The following is a 25,197-nucleotide window of genomic DNA, read 5'->3' on the forward strand; positions in this document are numbered from 1 at the left end:
TTATTTTTAAATGTTTTTAGACAGGTTCTGATAGAGTCCAGGCCTTGAGGTTGTTATGCAGGTGAAGCTGGCTTTAAACTCCTGATCCTTATTGCCTCTACAGCTTGTGTATTACCAAGCTCAGCATGTATATGTGAATATATGTATATATTACACACACATGTATGCATATATAATGTTTTAAAAGGCTATAGTCACTGAATATTCTATTATTTAAATATTTGTAAAAGATGTTTTTGGTAAATAGTACATTTTGAGATAGTTCTGCTAAAATATACATTATGACTTTATAGCATTCTCTGGGTGTGGATGCGTGTGCATATGTGTGCCTGTATGTACACATTCATGTGGACAAGTATACATGCATGTGCAACAGTTGACAAGTATGATGGAGACAAAGGTAGACAGCAGGCATCTGCCTCAGCTGACCTCCACAGTGGTTTCTGAGACAGGACTTCTCCTGAGGTGTGGGCTCCAGCTTCCCCGCCTGCCTCTGCCTCACGCATTTGGTAAGCGCTGTGCATGTAACTCATGCCGTCAGCCTTTTGAGGCAGACATTTTACTGACTGAGTCTCCTCTCTAGCACTTTTAATTTTTTTCCATATTGTTGTATTAGCCACAATCTATGGCCACATCACTCCTAACATGCCCAATCTCAGCATATATTAAACAGAATAATTAAATTAAACTCAAATGCACTTTTATTAATATAAGCTATGAGTTGATACTATTTTTTGAAAAGATGAGGTTCCCCAGCTTCAAGAAGCTTACACAGGAATGTGAGGAGACAGACATGCAAGACCTGGAAGTGAAGAAGAGAAAACAATATTCTAAAGAACTTGGCACATATGCTGCTGTGATTTATAGGTTAGTGGAGGAAGAGGAGGGAGGTGAGAAGATTCTCTTGAAGTAAGTGGCGATCTAATGTAAGGCGTAGACAGCCAGGATTGATGACATGTGAAGACAGGGTGTGCCAGCTCTGAGTACGTCTGACAACATGAGTGGTGTGCTTCTGTTATGAGAGTCACAGACGACATTTAATGGAATGTATCTAGGTGAACCACTGCTGATGTGCTTCAACCCTGAGCAAAGCAGAGCACAAGGCAATGTGTAACTGCAAATTCATATGAAGAAATTCTCGTGCTATCCTAATTCAAGGGAGCCTAAGCCACTCTACCACATGGGAAGCCATCAGCTGGGAGTCGCTCATCCGCTGCTGTCAGGAGGGGACAACTCCCTTCTCTTACGCCCAGTTCTTCTGTGAGAATTTATCTTACATCTCATCTCCTCCCTTTCTATATGAACTTCATTCTGGTAATTACTACTTCCATGCTACATTACCGACGGCTAGATAACCACGAGAGAATTCAGAATAGCAAATACAGATGCTCTAATGCCCATCAAACGTTCCCATCAAGTTAGTCCCCAACCGACACACACTGTAAAGATTGCATTTCCTGTTCCATTCTCACCTCACTCCTAATGAATTTTGTGCCCATTTAAGGAGAGTAACATGAGGCCATTATCTTGCCAACTACAAAGGTCAATTCCGTTCTCTCTTTACCAATTCTCTCTACAGTGCCCATGTGCCAGATAAATACTCTTTTCAAAATGCTCTTCAGTAAAATCCCCTTGCCTTGCCCTCTCAGGTTCCACCTCAGTTGCACTATCTCCTCCCTTTGCCCTGCCCTCTCAGGTACCACCTCAGCTAGCTGTCTCCACTGGAGCCCTTATCAGGTTCTATAGTTCTTTACAAAGCACTTTGGCCCTGAACACAAGGCTCACGCACCTACCATCTACTGCGGTTTCCTGGTGCCCCAAATCTACTTCTCACTCCTGCTCCCTCTATCCCAGCATCCTTCATCCCATGAGAAACCAGGAGCAAGCAGCTGCACTGTGACCAAAAGTCCAAACCCAGGAGAGGTCATCTCTTTAACCACACTAGATATATCCAAAGGCCTATTTCCAAAATACAGGAAAATCAACAAACTACACAGTCTTCAGTCTGTTTACTACTCACAACTTCATGCTGTCTGTAAGGATCTCCCCAGAAGTTCTTCTAGGACCAGTAGACCTGTCTGCTGGTCACTGTGCTTGTAAGACCTTACCCTGCCAAAAGTCAAGTCTCTTATTTAACCTTAACTCCCGGTTGTGCTGACAAAATTCTTTAAAAAGCATGTACAATCTCCTTGACACCTTTCTTGTCCTGTCCTTTAACCTCATTTGCCTTTGGCCATCAATACTCAGTTAAGCAAAGTAACTTTTCTGATCCTTGAATAGCCTTATTCTTAGTTTAGTGCTGTGGGTCTTGATGAAATGTTTCTCTCCAGGAAATCTCCCATGATCCTCCTCAATACAACAGCTTCTCCTGCTCGCCTTATTCACCACCCCAAAAGCTTATTTTATTCTCTATCAGTTATTATCTGAAATTCCTTCATCCAGTGTATCGTCCCATATAAAACATGCTTTTGTGAATGTTCTATCCCAAGCATTTTGAAAAATATTGGTAGCCACTAAAATATTTGTATAAAGATCTTAGAAAACAAACTTTGGCTTGAAAACTATAATCATCAGGTTGAGATTTTGAAAGGAAAGAGACCCTTATTTTTGTCAAGCACTTGCCAGAAACTTCCTATACAGGGCGTAGTGTGTGAGGGGCTATACAAGCGCTCTGTGCTGACAGGGCTATGATGCATGTCAAGGTGAACAGGACGCCAGTCATGGGGCAGGAGCGGTGGGGCTGTGACAGCTATCAGACTATGTTATATTTAAAAAATTAACTCAAAAATAACCGCATAGCTAAAACATCTAAAACAATAAAAAACCCAAGAAGAAATCAAAGGAGTATATAAGACTTAGGGCTAGAGGTGGGTGGGAGGACAGGGGGAGAGAAGGGGGCTTACGGGACTTTTGGGGAGTGGGGGGCTAGAAAAGGGGAAATCATTTGAAATGTAAATAAAAATTATATCGAATAATAATAATAAAAAAGACTTAGGGCTATGTGACTTTGTGTTTGATACAAAAAAGATGGACAAAAGAAAAAAGATAAACTAAACCACAAAATATTACAATTTTTTTTCTTTTCAAAAGGCAACATCAAGAGAGTGGAAAGAGTATCTAAGAGGCATAAAACATTTGTAGAGAGTGCATCTGAAAGACAGTGGCACACTATGTATGTGTGCACATGTATATATCTGTGTGTACGAAGTATTACTAAAAGTGAATAATAAAGAGATTAAAGTTAAATGGGCAAATAATTTCAACATTTCCTCAGAGTAGACAGAAAAACCACATGTTGAAAATGCTCAACATCAGTGGCCATCAGGAAATGGCAAATCAAAAGACAGTGCCATGCCTCATACGCTGGGGGAGGGAAACTTTAAAAAATGCCAAGAATTCAAGTCTTGGTGAAGATAAGGAGAGATTAGAACCCTCAAATCTTTCTTGTCAGGTTCTAAAATGGCTTATCCATTTTGGAAATGAGTTTGAGAATTCCCCAAAATGTTAAAAAATAGTTATCACGCGATCCAAAAAAATTCCCACTCCCACACAAATCCCAGAGCCATAAAAACACTGGTTATACCAATACTGCCGTACCAGCACGTGGTCAACGGTGCTAGTCTTGAAGCTGAGAGGTAGAACAACCCTAACACTGATGAGCAACTACAACACAGGCACCACTGACAAAGGAGTCCCATGGATGCACAGTGCCCACAGGGAATCGGGAGACTCTACAGGAAAGACACCAGTCATGACCGGCTATATCCTGAAGCTGGGTGTGGTGGCTCACACCTGTGGTCCAAGCTCTAGGAGCCCGGACTACAGGGATCACAATGAGTCTGAGGCCAACCTAGGCCACTCAGAGAACATGAGGGAAGCCTGGATTACATAGTAAAATCCCCTATATAAATAAAATGAAAACCCTAATTTCTAAACCTAAAGTCAGCATATTATATGACTCTATTCAAAAAATTAGACATGCAAAAAGACCTATGGAAAACACATTAGCAGTTACTGTGAGTCTGTATGGATAAATGTTATGTTTATTAATTAACAAAGGCAGTTAACAGACACTGGGTTTCTAGTGGGGAACTTGCATAATGCTGAATAAAATTAAAAACAGTTAATATGCTTTATTTTGATTTATTATTATGCATGGTTTTCGTCTTATCGTGTACGATATATGACGGCATGTATGTGTCACCGTGTGCATGTGAAGGCCAGAGGACAGCCTGTCAGAGTTCTCTTCACATGTGTTCTGTGGCTCAGACTCAGGCTTTGGTAGCACGTGCCTTCATTCACTGAGTGCTCTTGTTCTCTCTATCTGTCATGCTGAGTTGCCTGGTATCCCTGTGAGGCCAACTTTTTGCTGAAGGGAAATGGAGGAGGAGTGGATCTGGGGGGGAGGGAATGCTGATGTAGTGAGGGGTTGGGAGGAGGGAAGGAGGGAGGGAGGGGAAACCACCACAGGGATGCATTGTATGAGACAAGAATAAATTACAAAAGGGCATTATGGTGTATGAATTACATCTCAATGAAAAGCTATTTAAAGTGGTATAAAAAGGCATTAATAATGTTAATCTTTCCTAAATTTAATTTTCAAATATGTAATTACAGTTTCGATGAGGGCTCATTCTACATGTATTAAGTGCTAGGGATGCAAAGATGAAAGTTGCCACTACCTACTCCCCTCGGGTAGTTTTCAGGTTAATAGGGCATTCTCCCTAATGACTGGGTAAATGCATACAGGGGAGCTGACTCAACTGACATTTAAACAGCACTGGCAGAGAAGGATACTGCACACATTAGGGACAGGGAGAAGGAGAGGGAAAGAGTGGAAGTGTGTGTGTGTGTGTGTGTACACATTACACACTTGGGGTATTTGGTAATCCCGGAGCTGTAATCACTACAACAGTTACTGCTATCAGGACAAGCTTCCTGGACAGCTGCAGCCAAGGCAGAATACAGCTTCTCCTCTTTCTCCTCCCCATCTTCCTTCCCCTTGTCTATACGCTATCCGGTTGATTTGCGATAATTAGGTAAACTGTGGTGGGTCCTGATGATAGTGAATAGCTCGGCGCCGGGGTAAGCCTGGTGCTTTCTGGCCTGCCTGTCTCTCCCCTCGGTTCTGCATACAGCTGCAGATGCCCACTCAACACTGAAGGCGTCTTCCAACCATCCTAATTCTTCCTCTTCTGATGTCTCATCTTTTACTATGTGATATATACTTCTCTTTGGTAAATGATAAAATGCCAGAAGAGGGAACAATGTAAGGAACTACACTGTGACTCTTTAACTGCTGAAGTAGTGATCACACGTTAAGACGGGGTGCTCGCAAAAACAGAGTGCCCATTGTGTGCTGGCCCTGCACTGAAATTACATCCTACTTGCTAGGACTTTAAAACTTAAAACTTTGAATCTGCTTGACTAATACTCATCTTAATGAACTCTGGGGGTCCAGTGTTATAATTCTGGTAAAATGGAAGCTCAAGAAGAAAAGCACACATCAGCAAGTTTACAGGAGCTGTTGTTACCTCTGTATTAGTACAATCCAATTTGTTCATATATCACAATAGAAACTTAATTTTAAAGTTGTCTTCCTGGTAATAACAACTACTTACTTTTGCAGCACAGGATCGTATCACCTCCTAAAAGAAATACAGTACAATAAACAAATATTCATAATTTTCTTTAAATAAAGTATTGCTCATTCTAAAACATTCAGATGTCAATCTTCTAATGACCCAAACTAGCATTTGAGAGCTTCCTTGTCACCCTGTATTGCCAGTCTGCATTGTTTCCATTGACCTACACATAGGATAAGTTTAAGAGACTTAAGACCAACTTGCTAATGCCCAAACTTCCAAGGGCCCAGTTTTGGTTTTCCTAGAGGAGATTTGTCTCCCCAATAAGCCTGACATAAATCCTGTCCTACAACAGAAACAGGCCTAGAAAGATAAGCTCTCAATTGCCGAAAGGATAAAGTTATTAATATGACTGACATCAATGCCTATAATTCCACATTAGCAATATTTATCTAATAATCTCATCAATACCATAAATGATAATGAATGTGACAAGTTGTTTTAAAAAGCAGAAACAGAAAAGCAAAAGTATAAATCACAGGATAAAGCCACAATGATCATCTTTGAAAAGTACTAGATAGCAATGAATAATGGACAAGTTGAAAATTTGCTTCTATGGAGACAACAAAAATATTGAACTCCAGCTGGAATTAACTAGTATTTATCATCAGCATGGTATACTAAAAAACCAATAACCAGCCTCCACTCTAGAACAAACACATGAACAAGAAAACAAGGGTGAAAGAAGAACACTGGGTTTTTCCTGTAACAATGTAAAAGCAGACACTGTTTAACGAAGATGGTAATTCAGTTGCCAAAAGGAGACCTGGGGATCCTGCTTGCCAGGCTGAGTCTGAGATCCAACCCTTGGTTGGACTGTACCTCTAGTCTATAGGCTTCAAGCTCCTCTCAGGAAAGCGAGGGCACTAATACTCTACTATCCTAAAGTATTATTGGAGGACAAACTTTAACTAAGCACAGAAAGCACTTACAAAAGTACCAGAAATACCTCATAATGAGAATTACTAACAATGAAGAACATTGCTTATCATCAATCTCTATAAGATGAATTGCCTATGTGATGGAAATTCACCATTTCTGAAAATGGACATAAATAATTCTTGGAGTCATTTCACTCTTGCTTCTAAGGTTCTAGCTGACAAGCACCCTGAGACGATTAAGCTGGACACAGGCTAATGTGTAAACTGGGGCAGTCCTTAGTGGTCCGGCCACTGAAGAGATAGGGTCCTGTCGTCAGAAGACATTCGCTAATAGATTCAGTTTTACAGATCAACTACTTGTTGGACTGGTTACTCCTGACAGGTACCCAAGATTCTAAGCAACTATGGATGTAGTCAAGATGGCAAATCTCTCGATCTAAAGACTGAGAAGGAGCTGTGTCCCCAGTGGGATTTACTGTGGGACCAGTAGGCAGGCCTGCAGACCATGGAACAATGATTTATATTATGACTGGAAGACAATGCTCTCAGAACCAGATCATCACTTGAGATTATATCCTTTCCTAAAGAATAAACACCCATGAAGTGCCTGATAAGTTTAATTTATTAAGTAATTTAAATATATACAAACCATGCCTTAAACCTGAGCTCTCTTGGGAAATATTCCTAGTTTAGTAACAGAAGGCTCTGCCGAGTGTTCTACCGTCTATAACTAGAAGGACTCATGAGGAAAATGGGGTTCTAAAATATAATTACAAGAAACAAGGGAAGAGTCATTGTGACAAAAGGTGAGATAAGAATATTTTGTTTCTATATTACTCTATATTAGAATGATACAAAAATGGATCATACATAACATGAAAAAACTTTAGCAAAATCTCTTTACACAGGAATAATAATGTGTTTTGTTGTTGTTGTTGCTTTGTTTTTAAGCTACAAACACTGGGCAAAGATTTGTTTCCAAAGACAATTTTCATATCAATCCAAGGCATATGTATTCTCTAATTTAAAATGGAAATATGTTAAAAGCTGAATAACTAAAGAGATATAAATTCTCTTTCATAAAAATTGTTAATTTATTTCTTGTCTTTGATTTAATTTAGTAAAAGTACCTTTTAACATTAGTTTTCTTTTACGTTTAATTTTGCTTTATTTTTATTTATCTGAAGACATAAAGTAATATCAAAAGACATGTTAAGAAACCTTGGTGTGTCAGGGTATCGACTGTCATCTGAGGAGTGAGGTCAGTCCCAGGATGCAGTAGTTCTTGTGTCCACAGAAAACCTTGTCATACAGACTAGTGGACAAGGAGTCCTTTATCTTCTACTGGGGATGCTTTTTTTTTCTCTATTTTTTTTTTTAAAAGCAACATATCTATTACAATTCTGACATTAAAAAAATACATAAACCTCTACTTTGCAAGAAAATCTAACCCCAGTGAGCAGGGAGCTTCCTACCCTAGCGCAGCTTCCGGGGCAGGAGAAGAGGGGGGAAAGCATGGTCTGTGTCAGGGAGGAGCAGGGAGCACCGCCGGGCAGGCGGGCGCAGTGCAGACTGATGGGGACAGCGGCAACCTATGAGCAGGGCCAGGAAGCCCATCCCTCAGAGTCCTGCGCAAAGGCCATCTGAATGGCTACAGCAAGGAAGATACATACTGCAAGGATGGCTAGAATAAAAAGAGAGCGTCTACCGATCTATACCAAAGACCCAGCACACGAACAAAGCGCCCCTCACTGTTTTCCAGTTGATACCTAGCATCCCTGGTACTTAGTGGTGAGAATGAAATCATATGTTACAAGCTCTTTTACCCATTTTTTGAGGTTATATTATTTTTCTTTAATGTTAACTGTTTTTATTTTTCACAAGTTAATGAGACCGTGTCTTTAACACATCTTGTGGTGACATTTTTGCCTGTTGGTTTTTGTTACATATGTGTGTATATCATATTATAGATACACATATATACATTTATATTTATTAGACAGAAATTTAAGATTTATTAATATTTGGGGGAAATTACTTACAAATTTTATTTGAGTAAGTCTTTTATCCACTTACATAAGAGACATATTTGGCAGCACATAGTCCTAGGTTTGGCGTGTGTGTGGTGTAGTGTGGACTGAGCCCTGGGCTGTGGGCTCCGAAGACAAGCGGTCTTTCCTTGAACTTTATGCCCATCTCAGTAGTTATTCACCACACACTTAACATCTGCTCAGTGAGATTCTATTTACAAGTGTGACCTAACACGTAGATTTTTCAGCAAATTTATGTGTTTTGACTACTTTAAATTACAGTTCTTATTTTTCTCTTCTTAAATATCTAGCTTTATGAACTTGCATTATATTATCTATATTATTTCGGCTTTATGACACATTTAAATATCTGGTAAGATAAGGCTGTCCTCATGATCATCTTATTTTTTCCCAGCTCACCTGGAGAAGGCTGAGGGTAGCTAAAATATTTCTCAGCCGATAGCTACCATTTCTATCTCAGACAGCCTATGAGAAATCCTATTTACATTTAGGATCTCACTGAAGCTTTAAAATTCAGTAAGGTGAGTCCTCACTCTCAGAGATGAGGAACACGGGCTTCCTGAATGCACTCTTGAACCCCTGTGCCTACGCCTGTGCCTATGCCCTCAGTCCTAGAGTGACTTACACTGCATTCTTACTCTACATGCGTCTCAAACGTGCCGATGAGCTAGTTTCCCACCCTATCCACATTACCATTGCAATGCAGAGCTTTAAAATTTGTCTGTGGAGGTTTTTTTTTTTTGTTTTTTGTTTTTGGTTTTTTTTTTTGTTTTTTACTTTTACCTTAGCCCGGAAGTCTTTTCTTTTTTTTAAAATAAAATTATCAGACTACTTTTTGATTTCATTAATGAAAATTCTGATATTCTATTTCACAAAACAATCTAAATTATTGTTTCTAATATATTTTGCCTGTATTGCCCTTTCTTGTTAATGCACACAATCATGTGTTATGTGTGTGTGTATTGTCTCTCTGTGTGTGTGTGAGTGCATGTGTGTATGTGTGCACACCTGTGTGTGCATCTGGAGTTCAGAGGTCAGTGTCAGGTATCTGCCTCTCCGGCTCTCCATCTTCTTTTCTGAGACAGGGTGTTCACTGAACCTGGAATTTACTGATTGGCTCAGCCGGGTGGTCAGCGGTTGCTAGGGCCCCTCTGGTTTCTGCTTATTCAGTGCTGGGATTATAGACACATACCACTATGCCAGATTTCCTGTGGGCGTTAAGAACTGAACTTATGTCCTCGTGACTGTGCAGTAAACACTTTAGCCATGGAGTCCTGTAATTCACAACATCTATTTAATGGTGCTCTCGCTTTAAATGAGATTATCACGTCTCCATGAATGCCAATCCATTTTAATGTTCTGATTTTGGTTTGTCCAGCAGGTTTTACACAGCTCTAGGGTTGAGTTCCATTTAGAATACCAGCAGAGGTTAGGTGGATAGTAATGGACTGGGGAGGTCTTTTGAGGAAATAGAATATGGAGTAAAATGGGATAAAGGAGAAATCAGAAGAGGGGTTAGGTGGGGTGGGGGATGGGAGGGCAAGGTGGAGGGGGTAAGATGGAGAGGGATAACTAATGCTAAGGCCTTTTAAAAAGCCCTAAGTAATCCTATTATTGTAGAAACTTTCTAAAATGCATACATATATATCAATGGACTTTCCAAATCAAACTTCCAGTACCAACAATGAGTTACATTTTTTGAGTCATGACCCAAACATTTCTAATAAAACACCACTGTTATTCTGTGCTTCTACTGAACTGTCTGGAATCTGGTGTCCCTCTGTCTAGTTTGTATTGACTCTAAGGGTGCTTTATCCTGACACACTCCACATTCTTGACTATACTTTTTTTCCATTAAAGTCTGTATAAGTTTGGGCAGTACTTCTTCTGATTCTCCCTTTAAATGACTTCTTGGTCTTGTGCAATAGTTTATATACAAAACTATACCACAGCACTTAATAGAAGTAAAAAGTTACCAGTTACACACAGAAAAAAAGCTACTGTATTTCTTTATATAGAAATCCTTTCAAAATAGCAAGAGATTTTGTACATTATCTATACTTGCAAAATCATGAAACCTTGTCCTTTAAACATAAATAGTTGCTTTGTTTATAAACCAAGGATACCGGCCACTCTACACGCCTGTTACAATAAAAAAGTTAATGTGAATGCTTTATAAGTATGTTAAAACTTTCTTATACTCTGTGTGTGTGTGTGTGTGTGTGTGTGTGTGTGTTTGTGTGTGAAAGAGAGAGAGAGAGAGAGAGAGTGAGTTTACTATTTGTGGTTGTTCAGCACTCCCTACAAAGGAAGCACACACATGTAGAGGATAGGCGCACTGCCACAGGCAGAAGCCACTGGCATGTTATTAATACAAGGCGGCAACAGTGTAATCCCAGTCAGAGAACAGGAAGATAAAGGGTAATGGAACATGTCAAAATGGGAAAACTGGAGAGAAAATTAAGGGTATTGATTTATCCTCTAAAAAAGGAATATAGAAAAGAATGGACAGAAACAAAATAATCAACAGATTTTCTATAGAAGCGAAATTTAGGAATTCAAAATTTCCCTTGATGGTCCACTTCTGTTGAATTGTGAAAATCAGGCGAGCTGACCCAAGTTATAAATACACTAAAAATGATCAGAACTGCCTTCAGGAAGCTGACTGTATGGACGAGGGAACAAAATGGTTGATCTGTGACGTTCTATGTGCCAGGGACTGAGCCAAGATAGCTGTCCTAAACAGAGTGCCCTGACCACTGTGTGACATTCTATATGCTAGGGACTGAGCCAGGCTAGCCGTCCTAAACAGAGTGCTCTGACCACTGTGTGACATTCTATGTGCTAGGGACTGAGCCAGGCTAGCTGTCGCAAACAGAGTGCCCTGACCACTGTGTGACATTCTATGTGCTAGGGACTGAGCCAGGCTAGCCATCCTAAACAGAGTGCCCTGACCACTGTGTGACGTTCTATGTGCTAGGGACTGAGCCAGGCTAGCCGTCCTAAACAGAGTGCTCTGACCACTGTGTGACATTCTATGTGCTAGGGACTGAGCCAGGCTAGCCATCCTAAACAGAGTGCCCTGACCACTGTGTGACGTTCTATGTGCTAGGGACTGAGCCAGGCTAGCTGTCGCAAACAGAGTGCTGTGACTGGCACCTGGAAACTTGCCAGGAAGGAAAACTCACAGAGTAAGCCAGATATAAGGAATCAAAATCTGTAGGAACAGAGCCCGACAGCGAGTGGCCTAAGAAGGTTGGCTAGGTGACACTGACGCACACAGAAGCTCATGAAACACTCAGACTTTTGCTTTTAGAAAGACTTTATAAGACTTCGAATGCATGGGCAGAAATACCTTGTTTGAACATTACCTAATCTTTTAAGGAGCAGTCTCTGGAAATGCTGGCAGTGAGGACCAGACTCTACATGAGGGCAGACAGCCTGCCCTTGATGATCCTACCATGACTTGCTGACAGGCTGCCTCAAGGATGGGGACACAATTTCTCATTCTGTTCATGTGACATTTGCTAAACGAGATTACTTGCTTCAGAACACTTCATTATTAAGACTTGAGCTGGTCTTTAAGGTAGTCAAAATTTAGCTTGTATGCTGTGAATAAGGGCTTCAAAATTAGTATTTGGAAAGAACTATAAAAGAAAACCTTGCTTTAAGAAATTAAGTAACTTCCTTATGCTAATATTTATTGAATGATAAGGCTTTTAAATTTTCAACTACCAAAAATTTTAAATAAATAAAATAAACATACTGTGACAGTTTCGAGTCTCTGTTTCACAAGCTGAATCTTTCTTGATGGGTTATGTTCGGTGTTGACCAGTTCATCAATCTGAAAAGAGCCCTGCTGGGGCAGTTTAGGACAGGTGCATAAATCATCCTCATTCTGATGTATCCCAGGCAACGGGAGTGCCCCGCTGTAGCGTTTCAACATTTCAACCTCCTGCTGGGCTACTACAAAGAAAAAAGAATCTAAAATTAGTTCAAATTATCACAGGGACAAGATAATTAAATACTAAGGCCATGAAATGATAACAAACAGACAGTCAGAAACTCAACAGTACATTTTCACTGATAGGCAACATGACTGGCAAGATGAAAAATTATAGGCGATATGAAAGCATGGAAAATTGGTAATTCTACAATCAGCTATTTTATAATTGAGCTTTGAAGGCAATGCAAATTGAGATATAATCTTAATAAATATTTATATACATACACATAATATTTTAAATGCCCGGTAATGATACTGAAAGAACAAAAATAACTACTCACAAACCCATGTACCTAAGCCTTTTTAATATTTCCATCTTTTCAAACTTTATACATATATCTATTCCACGCAAAACACTGAAATGTGAGAATTTTAAAATTTCCCAATTTAAATACAAATTAAATCCAAATTGCTATAACTATCATGATAAATGTTTTATAATATCTAAGAATCATGAATTTTAAAGTGTCTTTCTCTGTCACTAAATATTTATAGTATTTTGTCTTTCTGTGTTGTAGATGTTGTATGAAAAAGTACTTTTCGTAGCCGGTTTTGTTTCTTAACATGATTTTTGTTTGGGATTAAATACCTAGACAACACACAGGCTTCAATGGTGTTGATTTTAACAATGGTGCTAACCAGTGGTAACCAGTGCATCCTCACTGCTCTTTACTAGTCAGCCAGAAGATACTCAAATACATTTGTGAACTTGACTGGATAAAGAAATATGAAAAAAATTAACCCCAGGAGAAAATACATAGTTATTATTTTAAAACTATTTCCTAAATTATACAATATTGAAATGGAGGGCTTTCTAAAAATGACACAAAAAAGAAAATTAAAGCTGGAATTAATGAACAAGCCATCATAGTCTGTGTTCTCTTACAAACGGAAACATGAGGTGAGGTGTGTGTGTGTGTGTGTGTGTGTGTGTGTGATTCAGACATTTGTTATATTTCATACACTATTCATTGTAAGGATATGTGAATCAGAAAAGGTCGAGAATTAAGAAAACTTTTTTATGAAAAAATAGGATCGATTTTGTTTCAGGAACACTTAGATCTTTATTTAAACAAATGAAGCCCTATAATGATATAAATTAAAAAGCAAATGTCAGGCAATGAGTTTTCATATTTCTGGGTAAAAAGATAATAAAAGGAACCAGATTTACTTTCTTGGTCAAAAACTACCAAATAATGAACAAAATATAGAAAAGGGGGAAAAGGGAACATTTTGGGGGGGCAAGGAGGCAACTAGGGAATAGAACTTAAGGCCAGAGACCCCAAAGTACTAGCTGCATCTCTGTAAAAAAAAAAATAACTGAATGAAATAAAAGCAAACAAACAAGCAGAAAAAATACCTTATAAGCCACTAGAACTAGGAACTGACTTCAGTTAGGTTACAGACCATGAAAGGAATACACAAAAATTAACTGGATGGCTATACAGTTAGCTGTCTGCATAAGTGGTAAAGAGACCGACAGAACAGAACACCCAGCACACATACAGCCAAGGAACAAGAACACATATTTCATTAAATGCTGCTGGGACGGTTGGACATTCCGATGAACTTTGATCCATACTTCACGCCCTGTGGCGAGATGCCAATATAAAACAGAGTTTTGAAAGTCAAGAATGAGACACGGGCACACAATTCTGGGAGCATGGAGTAAGCAAAGGTTTCTTAGATACAAAACTAAAACCCAGGACATAACAAACTGATAATTTGTACTTCAAAAATTTAACGTTCTGTTCTTTAATGTGTTAAAGTAATCAGAAGACAGAGAGAACACTGGGAGGAACGTCTGTAACTCAGGCTCCTGAGTACACTGCATGCAGAACTCTCGCATCAAAATAAAGAAAACAAGCCAACTTAAATAACAACAACGACAACGAGCCAAAAATACAGTCCAATTGTAAACAGGCTCTGAAGAGGCTCCAAAGACGCAGGTGCCTAGGAAAGCCCCCAGCATTTCCAGTCAGCAGGGATGAACGAATCAGACCCAGGGCAGAGCAGCAAGTCTGTCTGTTAGAATGGCTAACAGAAAAACGTCTTGCCATGTCAGATTTGCCAAGGATATGAAGAAAGTGGAACACTTGAGGGGAAAGGCTACTTTTGTGTTTTTGTGAGACAGTCTCTGTAGAGTGCATGCTGGCTTCAAGCACTCCCCCTCCCTAAGTAGTGAGAGTGCAGGTATACTACCATCCTAACTTGGCTTAAAAAAAATACACTGGCGCCGGGCAGTGGTGGCGCACGCCTTTAATCCCAGCACTTGGGAGGCAGAGGCAAGTGGATTTCTGAGTTCGAGGCCAGCCTGGTCTACAGAGTGTGTTCCAGGACAGCCAGGGCTACAGAGAAACCCTGTCTCAAAAAAGCCAAAAAAAAAAAAAATACACTGGCATAAAAGTATTCCTAAGTTGATTGAAAGTGGAATTATGAACATTTTCTGATAAAGCTGAAGATTTACATGGAAAATATTTCTGATAAAATTGAAGAGATATATAGAAAAACATGTCAAAATTAAAGATTATCATGAAAAATTATACAGATAAAATGGTAGGCATAAAAATAATTCTAAGTTGATTGAAAGTAGAATTATAACCATTTTCAGGTAAAGCTGAAGATTTACATGGAAAATATTTCTGATGAAATTCAAGAAATATATAGAAAATCCGTTAAATTTGACTATTTCATGAAAAATTATACAGATAAAATGGTGGACATAAAAAACCTTTCTAAATTAATTAAAGGTGGAATTAAAAACATTTTGTGATAAGAGATTTACATGGAAAACATTTCTGATAAAAAAGAATATAGAGAGAAACATGTTAAAATTGAAGATTATCATAAAAAATAAAGCAGATAAAATGGTGGACATAAAAAATTACTAAATTAATTGAAAGAGGAATTACAAACATTTTCTGATAAAATTGAAGGTTTACATGAAAAATATTTCTGTTAGTCTATGTCTTTTTATTGGGGAATTGAGTCCACTGATGTTAAGAGATACTAAGGAATAGAAAGGAGGACGGTACAATTAAAATGGGGCATAAAGTGACGGGGGTGGGGGTGGAGGGTGGGGGGGTGGGAGTGGTTGCTGCTGTGGCTTGAGGCAATGCTCTTGCAAGTAGGTAACTTATCAAAGTGTATATTTAAAATTCATAGTTTATTGTATGTAAATGACCCCAAGAGAGCTGTGTACACAAACAAAGCGGGTGACAAGGGTGACAGAATTTATTCTTGATATGCAAACAGGACCCACAAAATCATCTAGAAGATCAAAGTAGCAGGAAACCCAGAGCTACTCTAGAAAAGGCACAAAAGAACTGTGTAGCTGGCGGCAAACAAGGAAGAAAACAAGTAAAGATGCAAATAAAATCATGATGCTGTTTTTGCTGTCTAACTGACAGGCAAACTCCAAGACAGGCTTTCCTAACAAACAAAATGAGTAAGACAGATGTGTACTTAATCATATACAACAGTTATTCTATAAAGTTATTTAAATTATCTCTGTGTATGTGAGAGGAGGGGGGTCAGAGGGAGAGAGAGAGGGAAGAGAGAGACAGAGACAGAGACAGAGAGACAGAGAGCATCTATGTAGCCTCGTTGTCCTGGAAACTATCTGTACAGGCCAGGGGGCTCTCGAAGTCAGATCTGCCAGCTTCTCGGATGCTGGAATTAAAGGCACGACATATCACACCAAGCTCTAAATATTTAATAGGCATAAAATATTGGGCTTTTAAAAGTAATAAATCATGTATGTGATATACCACCTGCAAAAATGATAGGTTTTTGGTATTCACATACAACTTCATCTATGTAAACCGAAGATCCAGCTAATACCCAGCATTCTCTGCAGACGATGCTGCTAGCTGAGTCCAGAGACAGCTCTCTGCTGACAGAGCCCTGAGAGGAGGCCACAGACTACAGCATGCCAACGGCAGGCATTTCTCCATACCAATTATCCATTTCAGTGCAAAAGTCACCACTCCCTATAGGTTGTGGTGTGTGTGTGTGTGTGTGTGTGTGCGCGCGCGCGTAAAAACAAGAATATTTACTTTACCTTTAATTATTCAAAGATAGCTTTAGAAAAGAAGCATGAAAAGCTGTATAAAAACACTAAAATAAAGCATCCCACGTGCTGGGACCGGGAAGATCTGCCTGTGGCTGTGGTGTGGGGCAGCGTTCAGGTTGAGAATTCAACAGAAAAATATGGTCATGATTTCTGTATTCTTCATGTTGAAAACTGTGCTACCAACCTTCAGCTGCTTCCTTGCTGTGTGCGAAGGTGCATCTAAGGATGGTCTGGCACACTAACTTGTTAAGAGTCTCTGAGCTTTGTATTTGCAAACTACAACTGCATCCAAGTGAGTGAATGGGCAGTCACAAGGATAGCCGGGGACCACACGGACTACCCCTCAGTAACAAGTTCACAGGACTTAACAACTTTTTCTCTTATAGTTGTGGTTAAACTGTATTTTTAAAGTATTATAATACATTAAAAATGTATTATATTTTCTCTTTCAAAGAATTTTTAATTCTTCAGTGGTAAAAACAGAAAAAGGCAGTGACTAAGTATGTTTTTAAGTTATTAAGTATGTTTCAAGGTATTAAGATATATTTTGCATTGTACTGTGAATTATAATTATGAATTAAAATATTCTAAATAGAGTAAAATAACAAAACTGCAAATGCTGGTATTTGTTTCTATGGTGTTCTGTTAACATTTTACACAACACTTGGACTTGAAGCAGTCAAATCAGCATCCTACAATACTGCTAGCACCTCTAGGTTTATGAGGAGGACAATCGCAGTCTGCAGACATTCACAAACTGTACTAGACGACACTGGAAACAGACACTGCTCGTAAGTTCTTCAGTTCTCCCCCACCCCTACCAGTAGATCCGCAGAAGACACACGCCTTTCTCGTTGTAAACTAGTTGGTGACAGATGATTTTGGATTATCCTCCAAGCTGTATGCTTGTAACCATCTGGAGGTTACCGAGTTACTTTTAGGTTCTGGTTAGAGACCATGTTGTGATTAGACAGCCCTATTTCTGCATTGTATTATTTTTCTTCTTTGTACCAATGTAATTTGTATGTTTAAAACTTAGAGCTGATCTAACATGCTATGTTTAAAGCTCAGAATTTTAACATTCTTATCTACACCTTTCATCTCTTCTTATGACATCCATCCTTACATGCCATGCATTAAAAGGCTTGGAAAATACCAAGTCTCCTTTTGTGGTTCCGACCTCTTGGAGCTGACCAGTTACTGCAGGGAGCTAAGCTGCCCCAGAGGGATGGACAAGATAGCAAGAACCTGCAGGTGGCAACTGTATTTGTTTTAAGGAACTTTTAGACACCAAAATGTTTTGAAGCCTATTCCTCCAGGCTGTCTGCAACTCCCCTGCAGGAAGTGCAGGGCCCTTCTTGCTGCCCTCCTATCCACATGAACATGTGTGGCATGCATTGCTATAGAAAAACCACTAGTGTGCTCTGCTGCAGCCTGGCTCATGGACTCTACTAATATCCAGTCATCACATCTTGTTTTATGGTTTTATTTTATCATTACAGAAAATATGGAGGCATACTAAATAAAGCATGTATAATTTTTATTTCACAGATCAAAAAGTAGATGCATATAAAATTAGAAACTCTGTGTTGAGGGTTGGACAGACTGTTTGTTGGGAGGCCCAGGCCCTCTGCAGATGCTCCTGCCACACTGCTGTCTGCTCTGGGCCACATTGTTCCTTTACACTGTACTTTAGAAAGCACACATGTAAGCACACAGAGGCCCTGGGGAGGGGCTCATGGGTCTTTCTTACACTCAAGGTCATCACGTGCATGAAGATTTTCCTATCTCCTTAGTCATTTAATGATCTGGGCTTTGAAGGTCAAAATCTATTATGTGAGAAACAGTAAGTACTTCAGAATTCAGGAAAGCAGTTTTGTCAGGCCTTCGTCATCATGGTAACTTAACTTTACAATTTCTTATACTAGGGTAAAAGTCAATATTTAAAACTCCAACCTACAATACCTGTTATGGTATAATTTCATGAAAGGATGACAATTATACTATCTGAATTGGACTTTTAACCATACATGGAAAACATTAAATGATACATATGCCGTGGGTATTAAATTTTTATCACCTAGGCATTATCCTGTGAAGACATTAGTCAGACAGCCTGAAGACAAATGGTAGCTTTACCCACAGCTCTGTCACCTTAGGACAGTTACTTCACTCTGTGGTGCCTTGCTTTCATCATCCACTAATAGTGACAATAATGGTATTTTTCTCAAGTGTTTTGGAAGTATTCTATAAGAAAGTACTTGATCTTAGCTATGACTGCCGCTGTTCTTAATAATCCCAAATTTACTAGTGATGCCATCTTATATTTTTATAAAATTTAAGAAATAACTCTATTCTGTAAGAATTTTAATTCTTAATACAAACATGTACTGCACAAGAACTATGATAAACATTGTACTTTACACTATAGGAAATTAGCAACTTAAGAGGCAGGGCCTCTTCTAGCACAGGCTAGCCTTGGAAGCTCTATGTACCTAAGGAAAACCTAGACGTCATGATCTTCCTGTCTCTACCTTCCAAATACTGGAATTTCATGCATGTGCCCCACGCTCGGCTGTAACCGAGTTTTATGAACTTAAAGGTGTAGACGGCCCTGCACTACAGGAGACTGTGTCACAGTGTGACAAATAAAGCTAGCACCGTGACAAAGCAGATCACCCATCTGTTTCTGAATAGATCTTTTCCAGATCGCTGAATTCTAGTTCTAAAATCCTGTCACTGTGGAATCGGCCTTTTAGTTTGACTAAGGGTGGTCTGGTGCTGTAATCACCTCTGTAAACAGCATGAAGGACTGGCAGTGAGCAGGTAAACTGAGTCAGACCTCTGAGTTTACTGCTCAAGTGAGTCTGGTGCACACACACAGTACTTCGCAAGGTCTATACTGTCACAGAAAGGGACACTGCCACCTAGTGAAAACTCGGGCTCATTACCCGGGGTGAGCAATATTAAGAAGTTGCCAAACAGACTGGATTCTACTTAATATACTACATACACAATCATATATGTCAGCATTTGGGCTAGGTGCTAGTAATAAAAAAATGAACAAGCCTACATTGTTGCTTCCTACAAGGTATAAAAATACCAGAGAAATTACATATTCCAGAAAAACTGATGCTATAGAGAAAAGTTTACCTAACACAGCAGGTCATTTGTTAATAAATTTAGAAGGCAAATAAGAGTATAAATTTTGGCTGAGTGGTGGTGCTGCATGCCTTTAATCTTAGACAGAAGCAGGTGGATCCCTGAGTTTGAGGCTAGCCTGATCTATGGAGTGAGTTCCAAGATAGCCAGGGCTACAAAGAAAAACCCTGCCTCAAATAAACAAAACAAAACACAAACACAAGACCAACAACAACCAAACCAAACAGAAAACAGTCTATTGTGATTCACCTCCTAGATCCTGTAAAATTGTGAAAACATTTATGTCATAAACCATAGTGAAAAAATTTTAAACAGATAAATTTATAGTGTTAATACATAGTACTATTAGGTACTATAATTATTCTTAAATGTACAAAAACATAAGAGACAAAGTAGAGACATAAGTAGACAAACACTGCTTAATAACAAAATATTTATTGCTCAAGCCTGGCTTCACAGAGTTAATTCAGCAGAAACCGTTTCTCTGAGTCGTACTTTGTTGTGGGAACCCTCGATGCACATTATTTGTGGTATGCTGTGACTAAACTTTGTATTACTAGATGATTAACCCTTTCAAAATCAGGCAAATAAAACTGCCTTCTGAAAGTAAAAATTACACTTCTTACAAAAAAAAAGTCAAAATTCAGTACAATGACGGACTCAAAGACCACAAGCTAAGCATCCGCTTAGGAGGAGGGCCACTTGCTGACTCTCACAGAGCCTGCTGGAACGGAAAGAGGGCTGAGACATTTAGCTACCACTGTGGTCTCACTTGTAGCTGATTTAACTTACAAAAAAAAAGAACTTGCTTCTATTTCCTTGAATATTTCAGAAGCTATTTTAAAAGTAACTTAGCTGTTCTGTTTCTTTTGAACTTTATATCATTAAAACTCAGCAGGGCCACAAGTGAACTTCATTCGCAGAAAACAAGAATCTGAGCAAAATATCCCTGTGTTAAAAAATAAAATATGGGGAAAACTGTAATAGGTCAATTAAACATTAAAAATTTTAATAAAAAATTAATGATTATTTGAACCACTGACCATGGCCCATATTCAATGAGCAAAACACTCAGAGACTGAAATGACTCTCATTGGTTTTGTACCTATACCATTAAAAAGAGTCGTGCTGAATCTTAGATGGCTTGAAGTTATTTTACTTCTTCCTAAGCTTCCCCTTTTTAAAAATAGGCAACAAAGTGTCTGGAAAATATTTTTGAAACATTTGAGCTTTAAAAACATTTTTGGCAAGGTATGTGCATTGTATCAAAAATGTTTTAAATGTGTTGCATAAAATACATAATTTCATGTTCTGTTACTCGCATCTCATCATTTCTGAGATGCTCAGCCAGATCCACGCTCCTGCATCTAAGACGATGTGGCTCTACCACGAGTTAACCGTATGCATTAAATGCTGCAATACAGTTGGCCTGGTGTGGCAGCCTGGGTTAGCAGATAAATGGAAAAGAATGAGGAACGGAGTAAAGGGAGAAACGTCATCTTCTCAATGCCACAGACAAGTGCGTGTGAGCACGGTAAAGCATGAATTCCTGTAACGTGATTGGCTACTGGTAGATGTGCTTTATAAACACAAGTGCTAATTCTGGATCATCTATGAGAGCGCCTATAACGTTATAAGGCTCCTTTACAGCCACTGCCTCAGCCCTTGGAGCACTCTGACAGGGCGGGCACTATTCCTGAAGTACCTTTCAAAAGATAAAAGACTGGAGGGTCAGAGGGCAGGGGGTATTAGCCAGGGTCCCTGACGGGAGCACAACACAACGGAACCTGAGCTCCACCACTGTCCAGCTAAAGCAACGTGCTTTCTCTGAGCCAAGGAGCCCGAGCAACAGGAAGCAACCACAGGACAAAAGACAGAGCGGAACTTAACTAATCTTTGCAGTGACAATGTCAAAAGTCTAAAAGAAAGCAAATTATAAACTGAATGAAGATGGTTGTGAAATCTCCTAAGAGTCTGAGGCAATAACTGTGCTCTCTTTTCCTGGAGAATAGATCCAATGGTACAGTATGGGCCATAATTCTCCTTGTCTGTGGGAAAACTAGAGTGGGACAAAGAACTGCTTCAGGGTGCTTGTCACGCTGAGGCAGGACCGGCGCGGCCTGAGGAACTCACCACTTCTTCCCTAACACATGGAGCAGCGTTGTTCTGAATGGAAACTGTGCTCACTGCCTGGAGATTCCATCACTAGCAACAGCATTTCATAAATTTGAGTATAAGTTGAAGAAATCATTTCTTTTCTATAAGGATCATTAAGATAAATCTTTTTTTGCATTCTTTAAGATAATTCATTGGGAAATGTGTGATATATTCTGTACCAAGAACAAAACTTTCAGGTTTATGATAGCTCAATTGTCTAATCACATCTATCAGAGCATTAGATAAGCCCACATGTAGTGATTTAATAAATTTAGCTTTGTTATTTCTCTAAAGTATTTGTTCATAACTATATTACTATCACATATGATTGTATGCTTACATGTACATAAATATCATGCATGTGTATTACCCTAAGCTTACAAAAACACTGAATCATGTTATGTCATAATCAGCCAAAGCATGGAAACTAATAACGACCTTTCATTTTTGTACAATTAATATATGAAGGTTATAAAATATTGTTTTTGAGAAAGACTGAACAACTAGAAAAGAAAAATTCTAATTTCAGAATAGAAAATAAATATTTAAGAAACAAGATAAACCCAAATTCTCAGAATGCATCTTAATCCTAAAATGTAGATCCAAAGTTTTATCATCCTTATCATTTTTAGAATGGTAGGCACATGTAATCTTTAGAGTTGAAAACATTAGATTTCCTTGCCAGATCCCATTTACATCGACATTTAAAAATGGGTCCATCTTTTATATTAAAAATTTCCTAACTACAATTTACCAAAGATATTTGCTTAAAAAAAATAAAATTACAGAATAAGAAATTAGGTTAAAGCGCATGCCTTTAATCCCAGTGCTCAGGAGGCAGAGGCAGTCGGATCTCTGAGTTCAAGGCCAGCCTGGTCTACAGACTGAGTCCCAGGATAGCCAAGGCAACAGAGAAATCCTGTCTTGAAAAAACAACAACAAAAAAAAAAGAAAAAAAAAGAAAAGAAAAAAGAAAGAAATGAGGTTAAGTCAGTTTGCTGCCTCACACTTGCAATCCTAAAACTCAGGAGCCAGAAACAAGAGGGCTGCTGTAAGTTCAAGGCTCCCAAACTTACAAAATGCATTCAGAGCTAGCCTGAGCTACAAAGACACTGTCTCAAAACAAAACCAAACAAAATGCCAAAACACATAAATAAAAACCTCTAAACCAAACAAATTCCCTAGCATACAAATAAGACCCAAATAATAAAATAACTCACTATGCAACTAAAACATTTTTAAATCCATATTTCGTGCAACATTTACCACTTAAGTTGATATAGTCCTAATTTTATATGGATTTCATTTACTTATTTGTGATTCCAATGCAGCACATGTGTTTTCTTTTTAAGACAGGCTTTTATACAGCCTAAGGTTGGCCTCACACCACAGACAACAGAGGATAATGTAACCGTCTGGCCCTCCTGTCTCCACTATAGCCCCAGGAGCAGGCTTTCACCCTAGGTTTACCCTAGGTTTGCCCTAGGTATGCACCGCCGTATCCATTCACGTGGCGAAGGTCATCAAAGGCGGGCTCCATGCTGCTAGCTGTCTCCAGGGCAGCCTCAGTATGTGCGCTTTTGTTGACATCTAAGTCCCATGCTCGTGACGCACAGAGAATAACAACACGTTCAAACAGCCCACCAACAACCACTGCCATCTTTCCAGCTCTTTCATGTGTTTATTCAAAGACATTGTGTCACCTGAAACCATTATTAGCAGATCTTATAATGCTCCTGATTCCTGGTCCATCATAAATGTAAACATTACTTCATTTACATTAGGTAGTAGACTTACCTTGGTAATCATAAATATACAGAAGAATCGGCTCACTCTGTCCAAAGGCACAGAATGCGACCATGTTCTCAAATGGGTGGTAAGAGATGTCTCGGATGGTTGACTTGAACGGCAGGTCAGAGTACATTGCCACTTGTTCTCCTGCACAAAAGAACGGAGCCACTGTACCACAGCACGCTCTTCTCCTCCCAAGGCTGCTCTGTGCCTCATGTGAAGATATTGGAGCCATGGTGAGGCTCACCATTATGTACATGACACAAATACTGCTCGGCCTTTGAGACAGCTTCTAGGTTACATGAAACAAGGATCCACTGTGGTGGATGATGAGCTGTGCTTTGCATTCAGTCGGCTTCTCTGGGGGTTCTAGCCCAACCTCTCCAGTGCTTTGTGGAACAAAAGGCAGAGAAAGTGTTCTGATGGCAAGGGAGAGGTGTGTATGACCGAGACCTGAGAGAAGTGTGCAAATTGTAACTAACAAAGAATTTGGCACGACTGGGGAGGGATCACAAAACTTGGTAGTTGAGGGTTCAATTTTTCTATTTAATTTTTTCCCTGGAGGCTGAGGAGCTAACCGCTTGAGAAGCAGTGTGCAGATGCCACCAGCAGAAGTCCTCAGAAGAAGTCTGAGGCATCAGAGACTTTCACGGGGACATTTCATTACCAATCAAACACGATCATCTGTGTTGGCCATGTATCTGCATAGCTACAGCTCAGCTTATAATTTTCTATAGCTTGTGTTCCAGTATTCATAAGGTACTTTTCAAGCATTCTCACTATCTCACAGGCTTTGAGAGAATAAATCTTGATTTATAATGTGAAATTCTAAATTCACAACAGTACTCAAATCATCAAGAACAAATATAAGACATATTTAGAATATGGCTGAATTTATCAAAAGCTATCTGTTAGGGTCTGGTGTAAACATCCCGCATGTGTTTGCCCACTTCGTCTCCAGCTGGCCTTAGGATGTGGATCCTTCCTGGGGGTGGAGGAGTGGTCACTGAAGGTGGGCCTTGACGTTTTCTAGTGGTCCTCCTATGCCTGCTGACTAGTGAGCTTCTGTGTGCGTGCGTGCGTGCGTGCGTGCGTGCATGTGCATCTCTGCAGACTCTAAGAGTTCCTGGTGCTCTTCTTCCTCTGCCCCCTATTCTGCCACAGTCATGTGGGACAAAGTGGGTGTCACTGCTTCTTGGCATTCATGTTTCTGGAGGTTCAAACTCACATCCCCACACTTACAAGGCAAACAGTTATTTTATCGCCTACGCTGTCTCCTCAGCCCCACTCTCTGCTTTCAAACTGCCGGTACGACATGAGCAGCAGCGTCTTGCTACGGCCATTATGCGGCCCTTGCCACGATGGACGACATCCCTGGAACTCTAAGAAAAAAGTCCACCCTTCCTTAAACTGCATCCTGTCAAGCATT

The 25,197-nt window shown here is 39.4% G+C and overlaps 1 protein-coding gene across 6 annotated transcripts in view; it reads right to left on the bottom strand.

Moving 5' to 3' along the window:
- The window catches only part of Ahi1 (Abelson helper integration site 1), a 116,076-nt gene that overhangs the window by 63,505 nt on the left and 27,374 nt on the right, over positions 1-25,197 (bottom strand). For 5 of the 6 annotated variants that reach the window (XR_007975198.1, XM_052169201.1, XM_052169203.1 and 2 more), the window contains exons 15-17: positions 23,775-23,915; positions 12,344-12,543; positions 5,622-5,648 (exon numbers count right to left, since the gene is read on the bottom strand). Coding sequence is in view for 5 of the 6 variants with exons in the window: in XM_052169201.1 (XP_052025161.1) it covers positions 5,622-5,648; positions 12,344-12,543; positions 23,775-23,915 (368 nt within the window). In the remaining variant the exon portion in view is untranslated. The remainder of the gene's footprint in view (positions 1-5,621; positions 5,649-12,343; positions 12,544-23,774; positions 23,916-25,197) is intronic. The other variant, XM_052169202.1, reaches the window with a different exon arrangement.

Source organism: Apodemus sylvaticus, chromosome 23, assembly GCF_947179515.1.
Source record: "Apodemus sylvaticus chromosome 23, mApoSyl1.1, whole genome shotgun sequence".
Classification (NCBI taxonomy): Eukaryota; Metazoa; Chordata; class Mammalia; order Rodentia; family Muridae; genus Apodemus; species Apodemus sylvaticus.